Genomic DNA, 20,230 nt, shown 5'->3' with positions numbered 1-20,230 from the left:
CACGTGCAGACAACCAAAAGCGTCCCACTTGCGCATGACGTAACCAGCTTTCTTTGCTCTGATTGGCCAAAGACTCGATCTGCTCATGGTGTCACCTATACAAGGCAACATTTAAAGGCACATCGCATACTATAACAGGACGTAGCCTACTAATCAGTGCGTTTGTGTACTATGACAATCACGGACATACTACATCCGCCATGTTAGCGTTGTCATGTGACCTTCGACGTCAACATAAACACAAAAATATTAAACAAGTTAACAGTTTATTCGGGTATTGTTAAACAAGTCCTTTTTAAACAAGGTTTAATACTTAAAAAGAGCCGACGCTGTATTTTTTTTCCCTGAGCTCGTCCACAACAGTCCCGTTGCATTGTGGGATTTTGTGTCCATACTGCAAAATCTCGCCGGAAGCAGTACGCCATCCGGGTACTTCTCGCCTACTTAGAATTCAGACATATTGTACTACAAAAGTTTACACGCAATTAATCAGAAGAGGTTTACAAAAGTTGAAAGTTTTGTATGGTGATTCTCGTTGACTGACTTCTGACTCTGCACAATTAAATGTTTTCCAGCACACTTTTTGTCTTGAATCCAGGGGGTTCCATTCATTCCACATCATCACTGCACTATGTCCAGTCTCCCAAGCCGTTTAATATCAGTAATTATATTATCCACTAGAGGGAGCCAACATTCTGCTTTCATTCACTCACTCACGCACACACAAATATATCACTTGGCCCTTTCATACCCATTTTAAAACCCACTTTTTGTTTATTATTATTATTATTATTATTATTAGCAGTAGTAGTAGTAGTAGTATTAACAACAACAACAACAACAATGGTGACAACGGTCATATGAACGTATTAAAAAAGAAAGCGGAAATACGTCATCAAAAAGCGACCTGACAAAAAGCTGTAATTTTCAAATTGTATTTTCCCCACCCGTATTTTTCTTACAAGCCCCGCCCTCTCTATGCTGGGATTGGCTAGACAAATCACATTCTCCGCAGGGCTAAGCCAATCCTAGTGCAGGAGACTTTGTTTTTCTGAATACGGGTGGGCAAATAACGCTTGCTAGGAGGGGAGCTTTCGCTTGGGCGAGACTTGACGGAGTTTCATTTCTGTTTAGATTTACAAGGTGCATGGATGTTCTATAATGACGCGTGTGCAAAAACAATGCTGTTGCTAGTGTTCATTTAAAACGGTTTCCGCTATAATTAAACTCTGTGGCGCTTTGCTCACAGCTCGGCGGATGGACAGTGAGGTTCAGAGAGACGGGAGAGTGCTGGATTTGACCGATGATGCGTGGAGGGAAGACCGGCTGCCCTACGAGGATGTAACGATTCCCCTGGTAACGTCACATCTCTACAAACACTTATGATCAGTGCAAAGCGAACACATGACGATTTCAGGGTGGTGTTTATTTTGATCCTTTAAACCAGGGATCTCTAACTGTGCGCTACATTTCACTGACCTCTCAACACAGATTTATTAAATAAATATAACGAACTGTTTCAGTATTAAGCTCATTATTAAAACGTGCAGAGCGATATTATGGCTATTTATTGAAGTCGTAGAACTTTTTATTGCTGAACTTTCCAGCGACCTCATGATGCATGACCTCACTAATACTTTTGTAGCGGAAGGAGCACAAATCCCCACCGCTACAGCTTTCCCAGAACAGTGGAAGTTATTATAAATGCGAAGGGGCACCAACTCTGAAATGGGATCTTCACAAAGAACATATGGGTGTTGTGATCAGGTGTCCACAAACTTTTGGCCATAGAGTATAAGAGATTAGTAATAAATGTAAGAAGTCTGGTCATAGTGGATTATGATTTTCTGATTTGATTTTTCTTTAGAGTGAACTTCCAGAAGCGGAGCAGGACAATGGAGGATCCACAGAGTCAGTCAAAGAGCAAGAAATGAAGTGGTCTGACTTGGCTCTGCAAAGTTTGCATGAAAATACTCCAAGTACTGGGACATAACTGATTAGGTGTAATTTTATATCAGCAGGTTTGAATGCAGGTTGTTGAGTTATGTCGTGTGTCTGTTTATTCATACACTGTTGTTCAAATAAAACTTTGAGACATTGGGCACTTACATATACTAAGGCTGAGTAATGTTTTTACACGAATTTAGAAACTAAAAAAGTCTCGCTTGTCAGTTTTCTGAAAGAACATGTATATTTCATATAGCATAATGTAAAATTACACCATTAACTTGATATCAACATGGAAATGTTCCTGAAGTCAGCCAACTTGTTTGGAAGACCACAATTTTTCCCTATAATTTAAAAGAAACCTGTAAGCATCTACTGTATACCAGGGGTGTCCAATCTTATCTGGAAAGGGCCAGTGTGGGAGCAGGAGCCACACCTGATTCCACCTGTTTAATCAGTTAAACTTGGCTTTCAGTAGACTCCAGTATGGCTTCTGCTTAGTATAAATATATATATAATATAATAATAATAATAATAATAAAATAATAATATATATTAATATATATATTAATATGGATTGTGTTCTGAGTGCCAACTTTTTTTTAAAAAGAATTCTGAAAAAGCACTAGTGACCAGTCTGTGCATATCTATTAATAATTAGTTACATTTATTTAGCGCTTTTCTAGACACTCAGCGCTTTACATAGTATGGGAGATAGGGGGGGTCTCCAACCACCACTTGTGGGTAGCATCCACCTGGATGATGCGACGGCAGCCATAGTGCGCCAGAATACCCACACCAACACCAAACGGGAGATCCATCCATCTTCAACCTTTTCAGGAACCTGGAGCCTATCCCAGGCAGCATCGGGCACAGGGTACACAATGGAGACAGGGTGCCAGTTCATCGCAGGGCACAATCACATACACACTCACACACCCCTTCATACACTACGGACACTATAGACCGGAGAAACCGGAGGAAACCCCCGTAGCACGGGGGAGAACATGCAAACTCATGCAAACATGCAAACTCCACACACACGGCCCCGGCGGGAATCGAAAGCCGGACCCTGGAGGTGCTAACCACTAAGCCACCGTGTGCCCCGAGAGGAGAGAGTGATGTAGCCAATTCAGGGATAGGGATTATTACGGGGCCATGATAAAGAAGGGCCAATGGAGGATTTTCACCAGGACACCATGGTTATACCCCTACTCTTTTACGATAAGTGTCCTGGAATTTTTAATGACCACAGAGTGTCAGTTTAACATCTTATCCTAAAATATGTTTATAATTGCTATAAACATAAGAGATAACATGAATTAACTTTGCTTTTGTGAATGATCCACAACATTAAATATAAATACGGAGGGGTAATATTAACTCGTCAATTTCACATTGGGCTGCATCTCACCCACCAGATTGTTAATTGTTTTTCTATAAATGTGGAGGAAGAGCAGCGCCTGACTAAAAAAAAAAAAAAAAAGACCAAAGTTATACAGTAATTTTGAGGCTGCAGAAGTCATTATAAGTTGCGTTTTGTGTTGAACTATTTCAATTGCTTTTGTTTGATTTGTTCATTGCAAACAGCAGAAAGTCTGTACTTTTCACAATAAACCTGATTTGTAATAGGGGTTGAATAATTTTCATTGCAACCGTACATACACACTAACGGCAAAAGACATAAATGTTTGTAGGTGTATTTTCTGTACAGCTTAGAAATGAATGAATTTTTGCAATGAACAAACTTTACAGTGATTCTCTCTTACCTGCCAACATCTACACAAGAGGGATCGAGCTGAATCGGGCTCTGATATTTTAGCTCCAGGGAAAGGTTCCAGCTGTGGTCATTATTGCAGCAAGCTAAACATAAATTTCAAATTAGCCCCATAAAGAATGCTATACATAAGCTTTTATTTAGCATTTTTCTAGTCACCCAACCATATTTTTCACAGTCTAAAAAAAACAAAGAAACAAAATTAAACAAAGAACAATAACAACAAAAAAAAACAAGGCAGGTTAATTTCAATCATAAAGGTGCCCATAACAATGGAAACAAAACAAGAAATAAAACCCCCACAAGACTACTGACGAGACCTGACGAGAGTGTGATAAAGAGGCAGGGCAATACCACTTATAATTATAACCATGTCGTGTAAAAGGTCGCTTGTTGTGTTCATCCCGACCCCATTAAAGTGAATTACAGATTAAAACAACATTATGCAAAAATGAATTTGCACCTTTACAACATTTAAACAAAATAGAAACATGCATCTGGTGTGACCAACACAACCTCACTTTCCCTTTTCTTTATGCGTATAAGATTTATATTTATCTTTGAGAAATGAGACTTTCCTATCTCGCACAGACCATGTGCTCTGAAATACATGTAAAGCACAGTTTATACAAGTAAAATACATGAACAGACCATTTCAGCAAAGGGTCCCAATGGAAAATTTAGCTTTAAAAGATGGCTACATGAAATGTACCAATTGGAGAAAATATTTCATCACGGTGCTGGTTTGAAAATGTGTCTATCTAAATGTGTTACATTTCAGCTGCTAGACTGTAACCATAATCCTACAACTAAGTCTAAAGGTAGGAAAGGCAACTGAGATGGTAGGATAATTTTGAAGACATTCCTCTTACAAAGGTGCCAACATTGCTAACACAAAAATCCCAGTAGTCAGATAATCATCCCCCCCACAACAAAGTCCAGTGTGACCTCTTCTTTATAATTAGCAGCTACTCTGTATTTTTAAACCGACTAAAGTGTCCTCCAGTCGCACCCACTTAGTTTCTATTGGCTCACAAGTCCGAATGTTTCTTTCACATCTTGGATTCCTTCACCTTTATTGAACTGGCTTTTATTTGCATTTGAAATGACTGCTGCTGCTTTATCTGAAATAGCAAAGCAGAATGGTGTAGTTTTCAGATGTCTCCTGTGCTGCTGTACTAAGGGGTCCAAAATAAATTCTATGGCAAAACTATAAATGTTGGCACCTCTGCGCTCATCACCTGAGAGTTGTGATCAGCTGCTGGCTCACACCAATTTACACCTCTAGACCTGCCAGTGTTGTGTGATCATTAGAGGTTTAAAAACTGGACAATTTTACTGCTACTCAGCAGAACTGATGAAGCTCTCTAGATGAGTGGTGAAATGTCATCAAGATCATACTGCATCTCCCTCCATGCGCTTACCACTACACATTCATTAACCTGGATGACTGAAACCCTTCACCGACACACAGTCAGGAACATGTTTTTCCTTGCCTTTTGTTTCTGAAGTTGGGGAAAAGACAAGGTTCACTGGTCGACCCACTGGCACTCAAACTTATTCATTAAAGAATCAAGCTGCAGGAATGCTTCCTCAACTACAAAACCTCATTCATCATTTGGTCCTTCACACAGTATCCTTACCATTAAAATCTAATCTGTTGAATTTAATTTATAGCAAAAATACATAGTGTATATATATGTATATGTATATATATATATATATATATATATATATATATATATATATATATATATATATATATATAAGTGTGTGTGTGTGTGTGTGTGTGTGTGTGTATTTATTAGTACAATAGTAATATTATATGGCACAGTTGGAGAACAAATTCAGATTGCAAATTTTCGGTCTCCAACCCAAAGGCAGAGAAGTACAGGTTAACATACTGCCTAGTCGTGTACACAGAGTAGTAGGAGGGTAAGGTGTTAACACAGACGTTCTCCTCCACAGTTACTGTAACATTTAAAGTACACAATGAGTATCAAGGTACACAGAACTGTTCTGTAAGAGATAGATTACATGCATTTCTAAAATGCAAACCTTTATCCCAAAAATCAGACCCAAGCCCAAGAGATTCTAATATAACAAAACAGAACATAAAAAAAATCCCTTATAACCAGTAGTATTTTTCCCCCAATATACATTACTTTTCTGGTTCAGGTAATTGTACCATTTGTCAATCACATATAATATCTACAGTATGACCTCCACGTTTCTTAATGTGGCTTTTTTACTCTACTGAAGAAATCGTGGTACATTCAGTTCCATAAAAAAAGTCTTTACACATTTTACATGTTACAAAATGTGAGGAAATTAAATGGATACAGTCATAACAGACCACTGTCCTGCAGAGGCTGCTGAACTTTTTGAAACTGTTGTCAACATTGTAAATCCCAAGGTATTAGTCTGTTTTTACACATCCGTTTTTACTCTGCATTAATCTCGGTTTCGGGCCTCTGCATGGCAAGCTCAGCTCGGATAAAAGCACCCTGTCCCAAGGCAGTGGAGTATGCACGATTAGCGTGTGACGCTGTGTATCCAGGGGTACTGTATAAGCTTGAACCACTGCGGTTTGGCAATGGGGTTTGTGAATGAGGTACTGGTTGATAATCGTCCAGATTATCATAATGGGATTGTTGAGTAACAGTACTCTGTCTCTGTCCATGCGGTTGGTGAGAAAAGGAGTCCTGTGCTTGAGGAGGATTAGGTTGGTTGTAGTGATGCCGTTCTCTAACACTATGAGATCTCTCCGGTTTGGGAGGGGGAACAGGCTTCACGGGGGCTGTCTTCTGGTCATCTTCACTGTTGCTAGTGGTTTTGACCCTTCCTATATGCCGCTCTGGATCTGGGCGATCATATCGCGCTTGATAGCTTTTGCTGTCTTTGTGCTCCTGCCAGTGTTTACTGCTCATCTGACTGTCTACTGGCTCACACTTGGACTCAAGATGGATGCCTTCTGATATATGTGGCATGCTCCGTGAGGGAGGCTGTGTCAGATGTGAATGGGTGGACTGGTAGGTCCTGGAGCTACTTTGTTTTGTTGCTGAAACTCTGTCTCCCACTCCATTCCCCTGGCAGTGTTTTTCGGTTTCCATATACATGAGAATGTCTGGGTCTGACATCAGGTGTCTGGAGACATGCTGAGGTCCAGGAGTTACACTGCATCTCCCATTTTTTCCTTCAGCAGTGACCAACACAGCTTTACCAGGATCTGACTTACTGCGCAAGTGTAGCACTTCTAATCCCCCAATATCACTTGGCATGTAGGGCCCCACATTGTCATACTGCGACATGATGGGGCCTTTAACCTTTTGTCTCGCCCGACTTTCTCTGCGAATAGAATGCATCCGTAGCCTTTCTGCTTCCTCTGGGTCCCAAGCATAGTAAACAGCTCCTTTTGGGCCATGGTAGGGAGGCATGTCCCTACTTACAAATGTATGCTCTTTCACAGGAATGGCATGCCGTGACAAATAGTGATAGCCACCTGATTTAGCCCCTGACCTGTTGGGGTGAGGACCAGCGTCACGACTACTGAACGAGTGGAAATGGCGTAAACGAACAGTACCATAAGGATCCACATCATAGTAGGGAACATCAAGAGGGTGAGTGCCAGAGTAAGGACTGTACCGGTACTGGACTCTTCCATTCTCAAAGTAAGGTTGCAGTTGAGTGACATGATATTCCGACTGTGAAGGCTGTTGGTATGACTTGCAGTGGTAGACTGGTCGCTGATAGTAATAGAGATCATCATCTGGAGGAACCTCTGTTCTAGTTACTGGTGCTGACCTGATGGCAGTGGGTGGGACATGTAGAGAATGTACCCTGCGGATTGTTGGATATGCGGCGTGTCCATCCATTGAGCTGTAGCCATGGCTGCGGTGCAGTGATCCTGGGGAAATATATTCACCCCTCATTGCTTCACGAGATTTCATTGACTGGTGGAAGGACCTTGGTCCAATTGTATTGTAGCGTCCATCACCGTGGGCTCTGTAAGGAATCTGGGGCTCTGACTTAGATACATATGATAGATGAGGAGGCACACTGTCAGGCCGGTAATGACAACCCATGGCTGATGGCCCAGCAGGGGTAGGTCTTTGATGGTAATAGGCCTCTCCAGTGGGCTCTATTATGCCGGTCTCTCCTTTAGAGTGGTAAACATAAGCTGACAGATGAACGGAAGACTTGCGTTGTGATGGATGAGTCTGTGGGAGTGTGTCATCCAATGATGGGGGCATAGATCCCTCTCCCAAAATAGCATGATAGGGGGCTGCATTGGCAGCTTCAGTTTTACACAGAGCGGCTGCTGCTAGTTTACTTTCGATTGAGCGAACAGGGGGTGGTGGTGGTGGTGGTGTGGTCCCATGAGTCTGGTGATGGCTAACACTTTCCATTCTAGGATTTACAGGCTTTATAGATTCCCAAGGCCTTTCTCCAGACTGCTCTGGGGATGTTGCTGTTGTAGGTGCAACTCGTGCATTAGGTTGATTCTTGTACTGCGTTTGAGGCTGACACTGAGAGTGAATCTGTACTTGAGGCTGACACTGAGAGTGAAGCTGTAGTTGAGGCTGTGACTGAACCTGCACCTGACGCTGAGGCTGCAGAACAGCTACTGGCTGTTCCAGGGATTTTGTGGTTGGTGCTGGTAAAACACTTTCAGGACTTGGTTGTGGTGTGACCACAAGTTCCTTTCTACTAATGGTGGATGTGGCGGTAGCTTTGGTGGTGCTGCAGGTTTCAGTGCTAGCTGGTGTCTGGCTAACAGAAGGCTGCTGTCTCTCTGGACTGTTATGTGTGTGGGAAAGTTGAACGGGTTGGCTAGGAGACGCAGCTTTGCTGGGAGCCACAAAAGTGACAACTTGTTCTCTATTGCCAGACATACTGGGAGACATTTCACTGTCATCTATGATGAGATGCATGCTGGTGGATTGGATTAGTGTTTCAGCTGGGGTGCAGGAAGCAGGTAAAGAGGCAGGAGCAGGAAGCTGTGGCACATCTGCTGTTTCTTCTTGGGAAGTCTGTGGTTTAAGGGTGGGAGGGGGTGGCCAGTCAAGGGGTTCCACAAACTCCTGTGACCTGAGGGGTGAAACAGGTGTGGGAGGTTCAGAGGATTCCCTCCGAGATAGAATGGTAGCCTGCTGAGCAGATTCAGCTAACGCTAAAGCCAGCATGCGGGCAGTGTTCTTTGGTTGGGGAGAAGGAAGTAGAGACATAGAGCTGACTGGAGCAGTGCTATTTGGTGAGTCCAAAGCTACAGCTCCTAAGGAACAATAAAACAAAGGGTACTACAGTTGAGGAGAAGTAAGCTAATCATCAAGAGTAGGAAAAAAAAGGGGGACATGACAGTTTCTATTTACTTCTAGAGCAGTCATGCATAGTGTTAAAGGCAAAAACCTGGCAAACTAAACCTGAAAAAAAGGAGTTACTTTATCAACAAAAATGCTATTAAATCATAACTTGATAATAGTATCAAGACTGTGATTCAAATGAAGTGTCACGTTTGACCATTCTTACCTGGTTGATCCTGAGCATTGATTTGTTGTAATGCATTGATCCCTAATGCCTCTTTATTCTCGCATGAAGCAGATTTGGAGAGAAGCTCTAGCTGAATAGCTTCGCTTAGAGGCAAATCGGTGGATTTAAAAGACAATGGGATAATTTTGGCTGGAGTAACCTGGACAGGTGGAGACGTTGGAGATGGCTTGTGCTCAGGGCTCTCTGATCCTTCACTAACTATTGAGGTATCAGTAGGTTGAGATGTACATAAGGGTGCCAACACTGCAAACTTTTCACAGCTCTCAGAAGACTGGAACATAATTTTCTCAGAAGAGTTAGAAGCACTTTGAAAGGCTGGACTGAGATCAGGAGACTGAAAACTAGTAATCTTCGGTCTGACAGGCGAAACTGGCTCTGAGTCACTAGCACTGCCAGGACCCCTCTTGAGATTTACAGCTTCAGTGTCAGGAGAAACGGCGGCGCTCTCGGCCAAGGGCAGACTGCATTGGAAAGACATAGGGTCAAAGTCCAAAGTGGCCATGCCAATGTCAGGGGGGCTCAAATCCACATCATCAGTAGAGCGTGGTGGGGAAATAAGAGCTGGCACACAGATTGGGCCATCATCCCCTTCACTGTCTCCATGGTCTATATTATCATAAGAATTGCAGTGCTGTCGGCTGTCCATCAGGTCACCATTAAAGGATGTGGAGAGAGCATCACTACTGGAGCGTGGTCTGCGTGGCCGATACACTTTAGACTCTCCTAGATTAAACAACAGATTTAACTTTAGACTTTTCTAGAATTAAACATCAGATCTAACTTTAAACTCTCCTAGATTAAACAACAGACATGATTTTAGACCTCTTCTAGGGTTATAACAGACATGGAAAAAAAACCCTTTCCAACTGTAGTACTGAATTACCTTCAACATTGTGCAGTGAACTGAGAGACTCTTCACTCTTCGCAGATCGAAGAGTGCCAGTATCTCCTCTGCTTCCTCCTAATGCCATAGCTTTGAGTTCATTGGGTTCACTTGGGTTCCGGTGCAGTTTGCGCTTAGACGTAGAGGAAGACTTGCCAAGGTTAAAAAATGACCGCCAACTGCCAACTGGTGACTTCTTTGATTTTATAGGTTGCCTTTTTCTGTGAAAAAAAATGATTTTTTTTAAATGAAAGAGCATAACACATTAACATTTTCAAAACAAATGATCACACCAAGAACACACTTTACAGGAAAAAAAATATTTGAAGATATTTATTTTTATTTAGACAGTAATTCAGCATACCTTTCTGTAGGGAACTCAATGACTGTATGGAATTTGCCCTGTAAGGCAGCAGGTCCTTCTCCCACTTCAATATATTTGCTATCTGCAGTTACAGGAGAGTTGATTTGGGCTTGTGTGCGTGCCTGAGCTTCCTCTAATGTAAGCAGCTTGGTAGAAGGCGAAGGTACTAGCAGCGATTTAGGACGAGACAAAGAGTTATGACCTGCAGAGGCAGAGACAAAGAACAGGAACATAACGTTATTAAGTAATTCAGTAATACGGTTAAAAATATGGAGAATCATCTCTGTACATACCAGCTCCTTCTCTGATCAGTGAACTAAGTTTAGAGCTGAAGAGAACGTCCACATGGTTCAGGATGAATTCGACCACAACTGACTGTATTCGTACCTCCATGAAGGCAGCTGTTCCACTGAAGCATGCAGACTCAATCTGCTTAGACCTAATTACAAATAAATAAGCAGTTAAATAAAATAAAAAAACATAAACTTGATATAAACTCTACAAAGATTTAAAAACATTAAAGCTTATATTAAATATTAAATATTAAAGCTTACCTCAGTAGGTTGGGGGCCCAAACAATGGCCAAATTCTTACTGTGCATGTTAGTCACATAGCTAAATGCTGCTAGCCTTGACAAATGCCTCATCAGAAACTCCAAAGTCCTAAAAACAGATAGTTTAATTACAATTAATTCATCATCTGACGTATACCCCATAAACCTGGTATTCTACTATCTTAAGGAATCAAATCGATGTATTATTTCTAACAACTTTAATACGAAACACAACTCTGCGGATATACCCAGGCCTCTAAAAATGTCCTCCAACATCTATATTGGAATGGTATTACAAATTATGCTTCTTATTATTCTTATTTCTAAATTTAAGTAGATGAAGCAGAAGAAATGTGTGGGCACAGCCTGCAGGGGGCACTGTACCCATTCTTCAAACCTGTAATGCGGAGGAGGCAGCTGCTGGATGACATCATGTATTTTGATTAGCCTCTCCTCATCTGTAGCTGCTGAAACTGCCTCCTAAACAGGGGGCAAAATTAAGGGGAGGCAAATTAATGTCACTAATTAATGTCCAGTGATGTTTTTAATAGAATCGTCACCCGGTCTCACCCACTTTAGTCATGCCATGCCCACGCCAGCTGCAACTTTCACATCGCTCTGCTGGGCCAAGTGCACAAAGCAAAAGACTCAACTCCACCTCTAATGGTCATCTCTATGTGAATGCTGTCATGGCAACCTCAGAAATGTTTGTGGCTTACTTACCCCTGCCTGTTTTATTTTCAGAATGTTTTTTTTTCTTCTAGAGATGTAAATGTTTCTGTACTACTTTGCATATGCCCTGCCTCTCAAAATACAACAAGCCCAACATTTGCATATGTAAATCAGTGACACAAGCATCAGTACAGAGACCATTACTGTTTTACATGGCTCAGGTGTTTATTCCAGCTCTTATGATAACAAGATGTTAACTCATACAGGGGTCAACAGTAGTTATGTATGGGTGCATTTTCTTGTTCCCAAACCATGCTCTCTTCTCTATTAAGCTACAAGCATTTGTGTGTGAACGTGTGAGCTGTAAATATCACTGCTGCCTCCATTTAAGAAGTGCTTACCGAGAATTTCTCATAAAGTTGATAGGTGAGCAGTGGGTTAGGCAGCTCTCGGAAATAGAGCTTGCACAGTGAGCCCACACAGTGGATATCTTGGATGTACACATCTTTGGTCAGATCTGGGATCTGCTCTGAATCAAATTCATGCCTAAAGTCGAGAGAAAAACATCACAACAACCATTACACACTAATTAATGGAGGTTTATATAAAGTACTTGCAGTACTTAAAAACCATAAAAAAGTAAAATTTAAATTTATTTAAAAAAAACAACAAAACAAAACAAAAACTAATCAATAAGAAATTCTTGTTTTGACATATGTGCACACACAGTGAGTCCAAAAGTCTGAGATTACATTGAATTTAAAAAATAATAATAATTTGGACAAACAGAAGGTTGAAGCATTTTGAAATATTTAAAACAAATAAAATAAAAATGTTCAATATCTTGAATATTCAAGCTTCTGCACCATTTCAAGGTCCCTATACAAAAGGTCAGATTTCCCTCATGCCTAATCTCTTCTATCGAAGTATGTCTTCAGACGACACTCTGATGGACTTGATCTAAAGTGGATCATAAACTTTTGCACAAACTTGTGGAGTCCATGCCAGCTTGAGTGCACACGGTCATTATGGCAAACAGGGGACATACCAAATACTAAGGAACTCTGAATTTGATGTAAATCTCTCAAATATTCTACTTTCCACTCAAGTTGTAGTCAATAATATATCATTTGTAATGGAAAGTGTATTAAATTAACATGCAAAATAACACTGCCCACCCAGATATCCTCTAGACATTTTACTGGAAACAGCTTCAATATAAAAGTCTCTGTAGTAAATGTACTCTAGTATTATTCTTCTCTTGAGTTTCGAGTCAGTGTATTACTTTCTCACACATACCTCAATTTCTGGATGTTGGATGCGATCCCAGAGAGCCGATACATTCCATCCACAATTCCATGCTTCTCAATGAACTCTGTGCAACTCTTAAGCACCTGGGGGACTAAAGATTGAGATTACAATTTAGTCACACTGTGTCTTTCAATACATATCAGTTACTAGAAAGTACCATATACCCTTACAAATACAAACAGATGGTATCTGCAACAATGTACATTTGCATGTGTTCATTTGGCAAATGCTTTTATTCAAAGTGATGTACAAGTGAGGCAGAATGCGTTCCAAGCTCAGAGTACAGAGTTAAAGTAGCCAACAATGATACAAGGGTTGAACTGAGTGCAAGTACTCAGCAGGAGGGCCAGCGAAATGCACATGATGCATGATCTTTCAGGTCAGGATGGTAATACACAAAAGTAATACTAGTATATTAATTTGTAACAGGGGGAAAAAAAGATCATTAACAAACAGAAGCACAGCAAAGCAGTTTATACCACAGTGCTGTTGAATTCTGTAACAGACTGTTACACTGTGATTTGCCAAATGTTGCAACGTGAAATGTCGATTTTTTTTTTAACGGTTTATAGTTAGATTTAATGTTGTGGAACGTCCAGAGAGAAAAGTTAGTTCCTTACCTAATTTATGTCATAACCGTGATATACAGTCATTCCCTCATCAGCCTTGCTTTTTTCCCCCCTCTCTCTCACTCTATCTGATTCTCCCTCTCTCTCTCTCTGTCTCTCTCTCTCTCTCTCTCTCTCAAAAAACATAGCTTATCATTTTATAGAGAAACCGGAACGTCTAAAACTCTTCTGTCCTCAAGACTTTCCCGTACTGGTAAACTTCGCAAAGAATAGTGACTGTTACAAAGTGCTTACAACCCTTCAATAAATGTTAAATAAACACTGGGTGACTGCAGGTGAGAGGCAAAGAATGCTATCCTGATATGATTATCCAATTAATCAGTACAGTTTATAAACTGGGAGTCTTCTTCTAACAATGTCTGGTAGACCCAAACCGATTGTAGGCCTCCTACTTAATCTTGCAACATTTTAGTCAAGCAAGATCGGGGAAGATAGACATCCCTGCCCTGGCCTCCTGTTTCCGAGAAAAAAATGATCCTTGTGATGAGTGAGACTCGGGCGGTCTCAGGAGCAGCTGTTCAGCAAAATTCCTGATGGTGCAGTTGAAAATTCTCAGGCAGGATAGAACCACTTCTGAGCCACCACATACATAACTGTAAGGATAAGAATGTTGTGTTCTCTTGGACCTGGTGTAAACATGATGCCTCTTAATTAGAGGGATGAAAGGGATAAAGTCTAGTCTTAAATATATAAAGCCATTCTACTTCAATTAAGATCAGACCTGTAACAACGTGCCAGTGTTATTTTCTCACACTAACGGTTCAGTGAGTTTCAGGGTCATCGTTCAATAAGCACATAAGTGAAATCAACCAGCATATTTTTTTTTACCCTTGAACTGTAATCATGTTTGAAGGAAACAACCCAAATTGTGTGGCGCTGTTTGAAAGGAACCTGCAATAGCTCAAGGTGGATTTTGGAGTCAAACAAACAAAGTAGTGTTAATGGCTGCCAGGGAGCTTTGAATCAGTGGAAGAGAAATCTCCAGACATTGCCTTCCTAACCAATTCAAGCTGACCTTTACACCCTCTTAAGCCGTAGGTTGCTGTGGCAACTGAGCCAAGCAGGCGCAGCCAGCATGGTTGCTGGGGGTCGCTGAGCATTTCTTCAGGCCACACAGACAGCATTTACAAACCAAAGCTGGAAACCAGCCATGCACTTCGTAAGACGGACACTGTGGCCTCTATTTAACCCAAAGAGTGAGTAAGAGAAGAAAAAAAAGGGGGGGGGCTCAAAAAAAAAAAATAAAAAAAATTAAGAACTCACCATCGTGGCCAGAGTTGAGAAGATGCTCTCCCAGGTCACATCCAAACACCCTCTCTCTGAGGATACCTCGCTGCTTCAGCTTCTGCTTTGTGGGCCGGGACTTCATGAAGGTGCGTAGGAACGTGATCAACTTCCCGTGCTTCTTGGATACTGAAGGACAATTTGAGACCGTAATTATTATTATTTACCAGCATTTAACAACATCCATGGTCACTCAATCAACAGCAAATCCAATAAAAAGAATTAACCAGCAACAAGCAATGGGCAAAAGTATCTCAAAATATATTGTATAAAACAATCCAAAGGTAATTGTTTCAAATTAAACTATAAAATCCTGATGGCATGCACCAAGTCAATTCAATGCATTATACTGTTTCTTTGGTATACAAATAATTGATCTATCATAAATGTTAACCTGCGATTAAAATGTTTTGCTCCTCTATGATGGCAAAATATCACCACAGCTTCATCTGCTAGCTTTAATCGAGCTCACTAGCAAAAACATGACAAAATGACATTTCATGGCATAAAATCGTTTAAACATCCAATAACAACAGTCATAACTTGGCAAAATACAGGACAGGCATGAATCTGTCACACACTGCTCCCTGTTAACTCCTTGCCGAGTCTGGAAACTGCTGCACTGTTCACAAACGTGTTGTCTTTAACAAGTCTTTGGTGATGCAGGGAATTCTATCCACTGAGCAGCCTGTTCTCAAACTCACCAGCATCACATAAGAATCGGTTTACATGCCATTACAATAAAAATGTTTTCCATATTTATTCATCAAATATAACAAAATACAGCAATTCTGATATAAACCAATGCTTTTTCCAATGGCCAATAATTACAAAATAATATGATGGATTCCAGAATCATAAATCCTTCATCTACAAAGGGGCCAAAATAAACATTTCTAAGTGTCGGCTAAGAGAGAATAATAAAAAATACAGCATGACTTTAGTCTTTGTTGTTCTGTCAATAATTTTTTTCTCAAATCCTCTACTGATACCTTGCTAACAAACCTAACAAAAGGCAGCTTGTCAATTAGAGCGATCAGCTAATGGTGGATCCAAATGTCTCTAATGGGGACACTTCATACTTCCATTTTCATAATGTTTGGGAATTAGTTAGTTATTGTACAGCTGCCAAAGCATTTCTGGGTGGAGTGGTCCACTTCCCACTCTCTCTATTCATAATGTAAAGTCATATTGTGCCAGATGAGCATGAAGAGCCAGTATTTCACTCTGCGACACCCGACATCCTACCTAACAAATACTCCAACATTGCTAAATGCTCTCAGGGGCTCAGTCATGAAATGACCTACATGGTTTAGGCACCAAGTTGCAATGTCTCAACATTATGCCCATTAATATGTGAATAAAGCTTTGCACTCATTTCATTGTTGAAGCAGCAATGAAGTAATGCTGGGCTTCAGTCGAGTCAGTCAGCTCTACAGCATTCGCTCACGTTAAGTGCTGACTGTCATTGCCATACATATTAAATCCTGCAGCCTGAGCCATATTAAACAAATGAGAAACACTTTGAGTAAACACAGGGAAAAAAGGACCAGGGGAATAATGAACAAAGAAATACCACAGAAAATACAAACAATCTTTCTGAACCAGAACCAAACTCAACACAAACTAGTCTGTTTGGGACTCGAATTTGAGTGAAAATAATTCTGAAAATCCTTATTTTCACATTCACAGATGTCTTTTTGAAGCTCGGTCAACAAATTCTGTCTATAAGGCTTTCTTGGCTCAATTTCTGTTTGAATACAGAAAGCATTTCAAGGGTAATCCAAAGATCCGCCCGGATCTGGAAGGTGTTCGAATCATAAAAATCAGCTGTTGCTGGAACCATGGAGATCATGAGCAGCTGCCGAGATAACTGCTTCTCACATATGATGAACTCACACTGAGTGTGGTACACACACGCACACGCACACACACACACACACACACAGGATGTCAAAGAATTATCTGAATAATACTCCTCTAAAGTATTTCAGACTAATAACACAGGCAGCTCCAGAATTATTGGCACCATTTGTTAACAGTATGTGTGCTAAAAGGGTTACAAAAATGTCTCTCAGGTTAATTAGCTTAATTTCACACTGACAGCGAGAGAAATCTAACCCAAGGTTCAACAATGCCCTGTTGCCATTGGCAACCAGAGGTCGTCAAAGATTTCGTGTCCTCTGGTTGCCTACCTTGATACGGTTGCTGTAAAGTTACGGTTAAAATGGAATAAAAATAAAAAATAAAAAACACAAGAGCACTGTGTACATGTAATAAATAGGTTTTTATACATTATTTGTCATTGTTTCATTATTAAACATTGGTATATAATTTGATCAATAAAAATATGGGAACCATACAGTCTATTTCGGCAACCAAAAGCCGATCCCTGGTTGCCACCCTTGGCAATCGATTTTAAAAGTTAGTGTTGAGGCCTGATCTAACCTAAATATCTTTTTGTTTTTTATTAAACAGTGCCCAATGTTTACTGGCACTACTAAACATTCTTCTGAATAAACTGTACCTGAAGCATGCTCACATTTATATTTAACTTTATCAAGTTCACCCAAGCGTTCAGGAACTCTTAATAAGTCATCTATGACTTCACTGGGGTTAAAATATCAAGTGACATGGAGGCCAAATTCACTTAGCCATTTATCAATCATTGGGAAGATTAGAGAAAGACACTAATTAAATTTTCAGTAAACTGTGTTGACTTTCATGAATAAGGCAACAACTATATAAAAAAAATAATAATACTGAATAATTCATAGATAATTAAAAGAAAAATCATTTGGAATTCAGAGGCATTCGGCACAAAGCTTATTTGCCATTAAATGAAATTCCACCCTGAACGACTTGCAAATTAATCCTTATAATTAATGTGACCTTCAATTGTGGCCAAGATTTATTTTATAATGAAATTCTGGCTCGATTTATTTTACTTCAACATTTCTTCATCGGCACGGTTTATTTTCATGTTGGTTAACAGTATCGTGCATTACCCACAATGCCGTTTGACTACCTGCTGACAGTATTGCAGTGTTTTCGCTTCAGGCTCGTGCTTCATCACTTTAGTCTTTTAGTCTGTCCATGTCTCTCACCTGTACATTCTGCTCAAGCAAATCAACTTCCAAAGCTTCACCTTTCATACTAATACTGCCGTCAGCGCAATCATGTTCATCTCATAAATCTCTAACTAGCCAAGTCGAGTCTCCACTGTAATTCAGAGCAACACTGCTGTGTAACTGCATTGCCTTCTGCGACTTTGAGTCCCAATGTTTGCTGTCTCCAGCACTTATACATTGGATTTCTGATTTACCAGTCGTTTTTAAGACTTTTTATATTTTATTTCTCCCATTAAACACATCAGACATATTTCAATATAAAACACTGAACGTGCTTAATGGTGAAGTTTTCCTTTTAAAGACACGTGATTCCCCGTTACATAAAACCACAATGGACAAAACAGAAAGATTGTCAGTGGAATTTTTACTGTTATGGCAATATCCCAAACCACTCTGACACTTAACCAGACACCTGGTCTCCAAAGAATTTGCTCATCAAAAGATTAAATCTAAAACAAACCAGGCATTTCCTGTCCTACTTTTTTAAGGGCCAGCAGTGTCATAAATATGGAATTCACAGATCTTTCACAGGCAACCTAGACAAGACAAACACATGAATTAGGGGGCCAGAGAAGCTATAGATACAGAGAGAGAGAGAGAGAGAGAGAGAGAGAGAGAGAGAGAGAGAGAGAGAGAGAGAGAGAGTGAGTGAGTGAGTGAGTGAATGAGAGTGTGTGTGTGTGTGTGTGTGTGTGTTCGTTCCTGTCCCAGGCTGTACCTAATCCTGGCTGAGAAGACACAGACATATGACAGCTTGGACACAATAATAAGTATTACAGCGTTGATGTTTCAAAACCGCAAAAGATTAAAAGTGCAAAAATTGGATACAAGGGTTAAATGGAGAACACAGAGAGGGGAGAGTGGAGCAGAGTCTCAGTTTCACACTGCCTTATAAATAAATGACGTCATTGAATATAAAATAGTCCTTCAGCCAAGACACTTGTTATACACCACTGTGTTTATTCACTACCAGTTATGTCTGAACATCCGGGACTGAACATATATTTTTCCAGTGTCTTTATGTCACTGTCATTAAGGTTAATGGTAAAAAATATGTTTCTAGGACAAATGGAAATAGTGACATTAACACTTAATTCCCACGTATAAATGTATTTCTAAACCAAAAAAATATAGCTCAGTCTCTCGACCTACTCTGTCTAATCTATTAACATTTATTCCAAGTAAACACACAAAACTCCAGTCACTTAACATCGTGGATATTTAAGCCAAATGATTCAAAATGACTTAAGGTACTTAACTGGGCCTTGGGGACCAATATTATATATCTAATTGTGTTTTACACTACTCTCGAGGATGCCAACCTACTGAGAAGGAAAGGTACAGTTTAGTACCCTTTTCCAGAGTTTATAAGTGAAAACAGGACAAGGAGGTAATGTGACTAAATGAACTCACCTATTTGTTGTACTTTTGTAAAAAAAAAAAAAAAATAAATAAATAAATAAATAAAAAATTGTAGTTGGTGTCAACTGATATTTCACCAGTTTTGTAGTCGGTCCAAAATGACTTGATTTTTGATGTTCAACTGAGAAAATGACCAAGTACATCAGGATGAAGAAGTGACTCTCTCATCAGTCATTCCGAGGAAATACTTCCAAAACTTTTAGACTTTGGACCTACACCATGACTGTTATTATTAATCATAAATCAGTTTAATAATCCTAACCATACAACCCGCTAAGTAGCCACTGACTACAGAGAAAACTTTAGCATGTTGCTAAAACTCCCTTTAAAAACCTCCCAGTTCAACCCAACTCAATATTCCTGACTACACTCAAAATAATCTATTAATCCTTACCTCAAGACGACAAACAGGAACGATGTCTTAAGTTTTTGTGTGAAAATAAAATCATTCCGAGACAGAAGAGAACTGGGTGAGGTTTGAGAGCTGAACTTCGGTCAGTTTCAGATGTCGAGTCGGCAGCACGAGCTCATTTCAATCCGTCAGCGCGTCACGCGCACACACCCTTCCCTTTCCCCTCACACAGTTCACACAGCGCGAGCGTCTTAAGGGAAAAATAATTCCCCTCAGTGAGCATTTACCCCGCTCACATTTTCCTTCCCTGTTGCCCTGCCTCCCGGATCAGCTTTCAGACACCAAAACCAGTAAC

The 20,230-nt window shown here is 40.2% G+C and overlaps 2 protein-coding genes across 9 annotated transcripts in view; one reads left to right on the top strand and one right to left on the bottom strand.

Moving 5' to 3' along the window:
- Nucleotides 1-997: 997 nt before the first annotated feature.
- anapc13 (anaphase promoting complex subunit 13) lies at nucleotides 998-2,108 on the top strand. Of its 2 annotated transcripts, XM_017491790.3 has the most exons (3): nucleotides 998-1,143; nucleotides 1,250-1,356; nucleotides 1,868-2,108. In XM_017491790.3, the coding sequence occupies exons 2-3, from the start codon at nucleotides 1,258-1,260 to the stop codon at nucleotides 1,991-1,993; spliced, it is 225 nt and encodes a 74-aa protein (XP_017347279.1). In that variant the 5' UTR covers nucleotides 998-1,143; nucleotides 1,250-1,257; the 3' UTR covers nucleotides 1,994-2,108.
- A 1,731-nt stretch (nucleotides 2,109-3,839) lies between these two features.
- The window catches only part of arhgap32b (Rho GTPase activating protein 32b), a 127,116-nt gene continuing 110,725 nt past the window's right edge, over nucleotides 3,840-20,230 (bottom strand). For 6 of the 7 annotated variants that reach the window (XM_017492687.3, XM_017492690.3, XM_017492692.3 and 3 more), the window contains 10 exons: nucleotides 14,950-15,099; nucleotides 13,046-13,148; nucleotides 12,148-12,292; nucleotides 11,472-11,554; nucleotides 11,076-11,183; nucleotides 10,815-10,960; nucleotides 10,522-10,723; nucleotides 10,158-10,378; nucleotides 9,254-9,997; nucleotides 3,840-8,999 (listed from right to left, as the gene is read on the bottom strand). In XM_017492687.3, coding sequence (XP_017348176.1) covers nucleotides 6,169-8,999; nucleotides 9,254-9,997; nucleotides 10,158-10,378; nucleotides 10,522-10,723; nucleotides 10,815-10,960; nucleotides 11,076-11,183; nucleotides 11,472-11,554; nucleotides 12,148-12,292; nucleotides 13,046-13,148; nucleotides 14,950-15,099 — 4,733 coding nt within the window. In that variant the 3' untranslated portion in view covers nucleotides 3,840-6,168. Of the gene's footprint in view, nucleotides 9,000-9,253; nucleotides 9,998-10,157; nucleotides 10,379-10,521; nucleotides 10,724-10,814; nucleotides 10,961-11,075; nucleotides 11,184-11,471; nucleotides 11,555-12,147; nucleotides 12,293-13,045; nucleotides 13,149-14,949; nucleotides 15,100-19,917; nucleotides 20,119-20,230 lie in introns of those variants that run through there. The other variant, XM_017492694.3, reaches the window with a different exon arrangement.

Source organism: Ictalurus punctatus, chromosome 18 (assembly GCF_001660625.3).
Source record: "Ictalurus punctatus breed USDA103 chromosome 18, Coco_2.0, whole genome shotgun sequence".
Classification (NCBI taxonomy): Eukaryota; Metazoa; Chordata; class Actinopteri; order Siluriformes; family Ictaluridae; genus Ictalurus; species Ictalurus punctatus.
Note: the sequence above shows the minus strand (reverse complement) of the source record. Positions and strands in the feature narration are given on the sequence as shown.

Bases quoted from the DNA above. Each gene is read 5' to 3' on its own strand.
- anapc13 (XM_017491790.3), top strand. From the start codon at position 1,258: ATGGACAGTGAGGTTCAGAGAGACGGGAGAGTGCTGGATTTGACCGAT. The intron at 1,357-1,867 runs GTAACGTCACAT...ATTTTTCTTTAG, and splicing joins AGGATGTAACGATTCCCCTG to AGTGAACTTCCAGAAGCGGA.